The sequence below is a fragment of the Leptonychotes weddellii genome, chromosome 4 (assembly GCF_054177405.1).
Source record: "Leptonychotes weddellii isolate Sample4059 chromosome 4, ASM5417740v2, whole genome shotgun sequence".
Lineage (NCBI taxonomy): Eukaryota > Metazoa > Chordata > Mammalia > Carnivora > Phocidae > Leptonychotes > Leptonychotes weddellii.
In genome coordinates, this window is record NC_138372.1 from 102,040,288 (window position 1) to 102,048,823 (window position 8,536).

At 38.7% G+C, this 8,536-nt stretch overlaps 1 protein-coding gene, 1 long non-coding RNA gene and 1 other non-coding gene across 4 annotated transcripts in view; all 3 read right to left on the minus strand.

Annotated features, from left to right (window-relative positions):
• ATP6V1H (ATPase H+ transporting V1 subunit H) overlaps positions 1-8,536 on the minus strand; it is a 107,524-nt gene that overhangs the window by 56,835 nt on the left and 42,153 nt on the right. For both annotated transcript variants that reach the window (XM_081815991.1, XM_081815990.1), the window contains one exon: positions 1,177-1,369. In XM_081815991.1, the coding sequence (XP_081672117.1) occupies positions 1,177-1,369 (193 nt within the window). The remainder of the gene's footprint in view (positions 1-1,176; positions 1,370-8,536) is intronic.
• LOC145720898 (uncharacterized) lies at positions 1,454-7,806 on the minus strand. The gene is made up of 2 exons (XR_014144166.1): positions 3,837-7,806; positions 1,454-3,060 (listed from the first exon to the last, which is right to left on the minus strand). It is a non-coding gene; the product is annotated as an uncharacterized LOC145720898 (long non-coding RNA).
• On the minus strand, positions 6,323-6,426 carry LOC115945005 (U6 spliceosomal RNA). The gene has a single exon (XR_004079488.1). It is a non-coding gene; the product is annotated as a U6 spliceosomal RNA (small nuclear RNA).

Below are 8,536 nucleotides of genomic sequence, written 5' to 3' on the forward strand. Positions count from 1 at the left end.
GAGGGTTGCTGGAGTGGTGGGGGGTGGGAAGGATGGGGTGGCTGGGTGATAGGCATTGGGAGGGTATGTGCTATGGTGAGAGCTGTGAATTGTGTAAGATGTTGAATCACAGACCTGTACCTCTGAAACAAATAATACATTATATGTTAAAGAAAAAAAGAAGAAGATAGCAGGAACGGAAAAATGAAGGGGGGGGGAAACCGGAGGGGGAGATGAACCATGAGAGACTATGGACTCTGAGAAACAAACTGAGAGTTCTAGAGGGGAGGGGCTTGAGGGAATGGGTTAGCCTGGTGATAAGTATTAAAGAGGGCATGTATTGAATGGAGCAGTGGGTGTTATACGCAAACAATGAATCATGGAACACTACATCAAAAACTAACGGCGATTAACGTAACATCATAAAATTTTTTTTAAAAAAAGTGAAAAGACAAAAAAAAAAAAAGACACTAGGTCAGCCAAGTCATCCCTCAGAAGCCCAATTAAATCCTAAGGTAACCAACAAAATGATCAACACACAACTGCTACAGCAAATACATTGGGTCTGGGCAACCGATTAACAATACTTTATTTCTACCAGCTGCCTGGTACAGCTGTGTTACAGCTGCCTGGCAGCCAGAAGACCTAGGATTCTGATTCTAACTCTTGTCCTCAACTCCCTCATCTGTTCAAGGGAGGAAGCTGACTTAAATATCACCCAAATTCTAATATCCTAATAGGACAACTTTACTAAACAAAATGATTATAGATCTTTGGAGTTGCCCCGGAAATACACTGCTCATCAGCAGATCCAGAATCTGAAATACAACTCTATACTAAAACAAGGGCCCCTTAAGAGAAAAACTTCCCTAAGTGTCTTGGAACACAATGCAACAAAAAGGGATTTCCTCTACATGAACATCATACAATTACATCTCCTGTAAGTCTATAACTCATATATTTTACCCACTTAAATGGTTTTTCCCCAAACCCACTCCCCCATGCCACAATACAAATTAGTGAGATTTTACTCTATGTTCACCAAGGCCCAGTAGTTTCATATCTACATGGAGAACAAGCAATTTTTTCCCACCTGCTAAAAGCTCCCAAATATACTTCACAGGGAAAATGCCTCACACACACGCACGCGCGCATGCACGCACATACACCATTAAAAAAACACCACAAAACACTTACACGGAATGCTGCAAGAATGATTCTTGTCACTTTCTCTTTGACAGATTCTTGAAGGATATCGGACAGGACAGGAATGATATTATAGCGTCGCAGGTGTTCACACATTTGAGGACTGAATGCCAGGAGCCATATTGAAAAAATCATTTGATACTGGAGTTGAAAGCCACACTTGTTACTCAAAACTCCCATGATGCTGAAAAGGAACACACATTAAGAAAACATTTACTAAACAGTGCAATAAGAAAAAATAATTACTTATTCTTTTTGCACTAATGGAACAAGTCTCTCTGAATTATGTCCTCAGTTTCTTTTCTGCCAGAAATAACAAGGTAGGCCCCTACTTATAGAGGGCCATTTCCAGCACAGCCTCACTTAAGTCTCTCTCCAAAAGTCACAGGACTTCAGCATTCAGCAGCACCTGCTGCCGAAAAGCAATGAGAAAGGAAACACAGACTTGCAATACGGCAGAAGAAATGGTAAGACAGACATAAAGAAGCTAAAATCAAAAGGACTTGGTAACACAAATAGATGTACAGCTTGATGAAGTCAGAAGGTATATCAAGATTTTTGAGTCTGGATAACCAAGAGGATCATTTATACCTTTAAAGATATTTAGGAACCTCACACAGAGAAAAGGGGATGAATTTGGAAAAAACCCATCATGAGTCTGAATTGGACACAGCCAATCTTTAACTTTGGGGGTTAAAACCTCAGAAGCTTCTAGGTGAACCTCCCACTTTACTGATACGGAAACTGGGAAAGCCATATGGAAATGAAAGAGGTTACGTCAAGTAAGAAGACTAAGGAAATATCCCTGGGGAATGCCTACATTCAAACAAAAAAGAAGATAAACCACTAAAAAATGACCAGAGGCATTATGGGTAACTCAAAACACAACACAAAGAGTGAACCGTAATGTAAATATGGACCTTAGTTAATAAGAATATATCAATATTGGCTCATCCAGTGAAAGAAAGGTACCATACTAATGTAAGACGTTAATACGGGAAAACTATGGGACAAGTATATATGGGAATTCTGACTTCTGATTTTTCTGTAAACATAAAACTGCTCTTTAAAAAGTCTATTAATAGAGCTACCCTACAACCCAGCAATTGCACTACTGGGTATTAACCCCAAAGATACAAATGTAGTGATCCAAAGGGGCACCTGCACCCCAATGTTTATAGCAGCAATGTCCACAATAGCCAAATTATGAAAAGAGCCCAGATGTCCAACAACAGATGAATGGATAAAGAAGATGTGGTGTGTGTGTATATATATATATACACACACACACACACACACACACACAAAAGAATATTATACAGCCATCAAAAAATGAAATCTTGCCATTTGCAACAACGTGGATGGAACTAGAGGGTATTATGCTACGCAAAATAAGTCAATCAGAGAAAGACAATTACTATACGATCTTACCGAGATGTGGAATTTAAGAAACAAAGCAGAGGATCATAGGGGAAGAAAGGAAAAAATGAAACAACATGAAACCAGAGAGGGATACAAACCATAAGAGACTCTTAATCTTAGAAAACAAACTGAAGGTTGCTGCAGGGGAGGGGGGTGGGGGGATGGGGTAACTGGGTGATGGACATCGGGGAGGGTATGTGCCATGGTGAGCGCTGTGTATTGTGTAAGACTGATGAATCACAGACCTGTAACCCTGAAACAAGTAATACATTATATTTCAATAAAACTAATTTTTAGGGGCACCTGGGTGGCTCAGTCATTAAACGTCTGCCTTCGGCTCAGCTCATGATCCCAGGGTCCTGGGATCGAGCCCCGCATCGGGCTCCCTGCTCAGTGGGAAGCCTGCTTCTCCCTCTCCCGCTCCCCCTGCTTGTGTTCTCTCTTTCGCGGTCTCTGTCAAATAAATAAAATCTTTAAAAAAAAAAAAAAATTTTAAAAAATAATAAAAAGTCTATTAATAAAAATAAATAAGATTTTTAAATCCAATTTTATAATCTACAACTACTCATTTAGTGGAAGGCTTATATTTGTGCCATTTCTCCATTTTTGTGATTTGTATACAGTTATAAATTTGCTGAACTGCCCTTCATTTTCTCATGCGTGATTTCTCCCTTACCTCTTTTCTACTTGGGGTTGTTATTTAAGACTTGCTTTTATTTAATATTGATGTCAGTGTTTCAAAAACTGTAAAATCAAGTCATTCTATGCTATTAATACCCTAGTACCTGGTTTCCTTTTGCTCTCTGATTGCTCCACTTATTAAGGTAAGCCTTCTACACTCTGCTTTGTGACGCCGTGGCTGAGACTTTAAGCCACAGTTCTGCTCTGCCAGCCAGCTCTGCCAACAGGAGCGGCCAGAGGCTGACTGCCAAGATGAAGGAAGAAGAGGCTTTGTCCTGTCGGCTTCCTGCCCCATGAGTATCACTCCAGCAACCTTCCTTCACCTCCACAGCAGCGACTGGGCTTTGCCGTGGCAGCGGCTGAATTCAGTCTGCAACGTGCTGGCCAAGCAGCCTCCCTGCACACGTTTGGAGAGAGCAGCACCAGCCATCTGGGTCCCTGACCTACGAGGCCCTTCCTCTGAGCTCAGGAACACAAGCCCTGAATTAAATCTCAGTTGAATACACATTCCTTGAAGCATGTAAACGTTCGTAATTCCAATCTCTTACCTTTGCTCCCCAACTTCAGGGGAAGCGTCTCCACCTGCTACCTCTCTTGACACTTGGGAGTTTTGTTTTCAGAAATCCAGTTAACAGTTCTTTATATTAAATGATCTCTGTTAACAAATCTGTAAATGTCCAGAGGGGTTATACAGAGCGCTGGACCAATATGCTATTGCTGAAACCAAGACAAAGATTTCAAAGGAAGTAGCAGTCAACAATGATGAACACTGCAGAGAAATCTCAGAGCGTTCAAAATCTGTCTACAATATATATGATTCTGTTGAAAAAATAAGGAAGTCTTCTATATCCAAATATTAACTACAAGAAAAACTCTAATAAAGTTCCTATTTAACAGAAAAAGGAAGGGTTTCCCCTAGAGGCAGGAACCCTAACTCTGAAGACAGTGGAGCATGAAAACATGCTAAGGGGTTACAAAGGACACAAAGGCCCAAGATAAACCTAAATACAGCAATTTAACAAATATTTATTGAAGATCTATATGGCAGGTACACTGCAAGGCACGGGGGACTTGCGGGGGGCAAATGGTGGGCAAAAACAGACACTGCCCATGTTCTCAAGGAACTCAGAATGCAGCGCAGTGGGAGGAAAGGATTCTCAAAGGAAGTGACCCTTGAGCTGAGACCTGAAGAATGAGTCAGTATCGAGCCCCATTTAAGTGTCTGCTATCCTTCTCAAACTGATGAGTTTAGTGTTATTTTTAATCATTGAAAAAGTTACTAAATGATGCTATAGAATCCTGAGTGCTACCTTTGTTAGCTATTTAATACTTTCCAACTAGATTATAATTTTTTTAAAGGAAAAGGACCATACGCTTCATGTATTCCCTATAATATATAGTACAACATTATGCAGAGAGCTCAAAAAATACAAATTGTCAAATCCAAAATTAGAAGGCTAAGGTTCATGAGCCAAAATAATTATTTAGTGTTCTATTTTGTTTTTAATTAAGGTTTTAAAAAAAATCAAGCCAATGAAGGGCATAGGGAGACAAAACAGCTGATTTACTGGCTGATTGACACACTTCTAGCTAACTGCTGCTCTTCAAACCCATGAGCACCTTGCACCTCATCACACAACGTCACCCAATAATGTAATGTTTTGATGCTTAAGATAAATCTTACCTTTCATTTACATACTACTTTCATTATATACTACTTCATACCTTCAAAAGACTTCAATGCCAATTGAATCTGTGGAGGCAATTATCCCAGAAAAGCTTCCTTTGCTTCAGTATTTAATGAATCAATGCTATCAGACTTTCTAGTGAAGTCAATATGCAAGACAATGTGAAGTATATTTTTGGTCTTACATAGGATATAAACATTCAGAAATAGTATTGTATCATTCACATAAAAGGCCTTTTCTTAAGATTTTATTATTTAGAAAGAAAGAGAGAGAGAGAAAGCACAAGTGGGAGGGGAGGGGAAGAGGGAGAAGAAGAGAGAGGATCTCAAGCAGACTCCCCGCTCGATCCCAGGACCCTGAGATCACAACCTAGGCTGAAATCAAGAGTCAGACGCTCATCCGACTGAGCCACCTAGGTGCCCCCACATAACAGACTTTTTAACAAAAAAAAATTATATAGCTAAAAATGTTCTCGAGTTTTTAAAATAGCAGTTTTATTCCCTTCAAAAAGGCTATACTTGAGTTTCTTCCTCCTCACATAATTCCTGCTTGTGAGTTGAGGAATACCAAAAAGAAAGAAACAAAGGATATTTTCAATCCTAAACAAAAGAAATGTACACGTTTTGTTTCTTCAAAAATGAAAAGATTAAATGAGTTTTTTGATTGTGATACTATCAACAAGTTAACATACTATACCTTTATTTATACCTGCTCTCAATCTAAAGGTCTCTATTTTTTTATTACTGTTAATCTAATTAGCAGTCATTAGTATATCGAAACATATAGGTTGAACACGGAGTATTCTAAACTATATTTGTCCCTGCTCTTGTTGCTAAATTGAACAGTTAATACTGCTTCCTGTCCTCCAAAATACTAAGTGCCAGTAACTAGAAGAGCCGCATTTGGTTAACTTCAGTATACCTTAGGGTCCACTGGACCAAATTTTAGTATTTGAGTTTATTTTTTGAGCAATTCTATTTGTAGAAATTGCTGATTCATGACTTTTATTCTCTTTTCCAGATCTTCCAAAGAACAAAAAGGAAATTTTTTTGTGTGTGTAATAGAATGAAATTCAATTTATTTTGCAAGTACTATACAGGTCTATTGGATCCGCTCATAAACCTAAGATATATTATGGAATTTCAGTGATTTTATATTACCCATAATTTGAAGAATTATACCATTTTATTATCTGAGATATTATTTCATCATTATACATTCATTATTCCCAACTATGTTAAAAAAATTAAAGACTAAAATTATAAGAAAACTGGAAAATGATGAAATTGCCTAGGAAGATGATATAATAATGAAATAAATAATTATCCTTTCTTACTGTATTGCCCAAAATATTGCATCATTTTTACAAACTTGCATGTCATCTTTGCTCAGGGGCCATGCTATTTTTCTCTGTATTGTTCCATTTGTAGAATATGTGCTGCCGAAGCGAAGGTAAAAAGGCTGGAAACACCATCTCTGTAGTCTACCTTTAGATTTCTGTGCAATAAAAAATTAACATCATAGTCAATCCTGAAACCGCTATTCATAGAAAAGTCTGCCTACAAAGTGACCTTTGGCTGGCTTCTGGGTACCTGAGTGGTAAACAGTTCCCTACACTGATACAGAACTTTCCCTAAATGATAAAGGTGGCTCACTCTTCCTATACTGTATGCTTAAACAATATGCTTCTGTTTATACTGAACATGTGCTGTCCTTCTGGAGTCTAGAATTTTCCTGCATGCTAGGCAAAGGGTGCCTACCTGACAAATTTCCAATAAAAACCATGGGTGCAGAGTCTCTAGGGGGATGCCTGAGCAGAAAAATCACACAAATGTTGCCACATTTTTGCTGCTGGGGAAAAAGTATGCTGTGTGACCCCCACAGGAGGGATAGAACATAGGAAGCCTAACATGGATTCCTCCAGATCTATTGTGTCTCTGAAATAAATCCCAGCCATGAGAATGACTACATGCTGAGTCCCTTGAGTCCTTCTGCTGAGTCTCCTGACACTGTGTGAACACTGAAATTCAAAGAATTCAGAACTTTTTATTTTCCATCCATAATGGCAATTACCTGAGGAAGGCATTTCATAATTATGAGATGAATCAGAAGCTGAAAGCAGAGACAGCATTCTGTTCTCTAATAATGATGATGAAATTGGTCATATAAGTGAAATCTCAAACTGAGTCTTCAGATGACTATCATAATTGCATTTTGTCAAACTCAAGAATCAGTAAGTGAAAATATATCTCTAAGGACAAAAAAAAGGAAATACACTATTTTCACTTATTTAGTTGTTCAACACGAAAGCCTTAAACACAGTATTTTGTAACAAGAACCCAGACCATTCCATTTTGCCAAAAGGACATGTGATGGTTTTCTTTCATCTTTCATGAAGTTTGTGCATCAAAATTCACTTACTACAGAAAGATTTACTATGAAAAAATTCTTTTTTTTTTCTTTGAGAGAGAGGATGCACGCGAGCAGGGGGAGAGGCAGAGGGAGAGGGAGAGAATCTCAAGCAGACTCCCTGCTGAACACGGAGCCTGACACAGGGCTCAATCTCATGACCCTGAAATAATGACGTGAGCCGAAATCAAGAGTCAGACGCTTAACCAACTGAGCCACCCAGGCGCCCTAACCATGAAAAAATTCTTATCAGGATTTCTAATGGTTGTTTTTCACTATTTCTTTTTTTTTTTTTTTTTAAGATTTTATTTATTTGAGAGAGAGAGAATGAGAGAGAGCGAGTATATGAGAGGGGGGAGGGTCAGAGGGAGAAGCAGACTCCCTGCCGAGCAGGGAGCCCGATGCGGGACTCGATCCCAGGACTCCAGGATCATGACCTGAGCCGAAGGCAGTCGCTTAACCAACTGAGCCACCCAGGCGCCCCTTTCACTATTTCTTTATTCATAATTCTATTAATTATACATAAAAGGGCCAAATATATGTTTTCCAAAAGGTCCATGTGGCAAACTGTCATGGCTATTTTTCCTGACATACTGAAGGTTAAATAAGTATAAAAAGATCAAAATTTTGCATAAAACATATAAGACTACTAATTTACTGAGTCAAGAGTAACTGAGTATTTCATGACAATTCTATGCAAGTCCTAAGAAGAGCCATTTGCAGAAGCAACCCAGCTGAGGCAGTTGCATGCAAATACTGGCTGAGGAGATCCCTCTGGCAGGTGTATCCCTACACTGGAGATAGAGACATCGGTCCAGCAGAGTCCAATGACATTGCATCAGGAGTCTTCAATCGACTCTTCTTGCTAGTTTCTGTATAGGTTCTCCAACAGATAAACAATGTCTTCACTAAACAAAAAGAGTATTTGGTTTAAGAGCAGTGACATCTCTCATTATGAATAAATAAGTTGGCTTTTTGGTTCAACATCCACAAATCAATCAATGTGATACAATACATTAACAAAAGAAAGAACAAGAACCATATGAGCCTCTCAATAGATGCAGAAAAAAAATTTGACAAAGTACAGCATCCTTTCTTGATCAAAACTCTTCAGAGTATAGGGATAGAGGGTACATACCTCAATATCATAA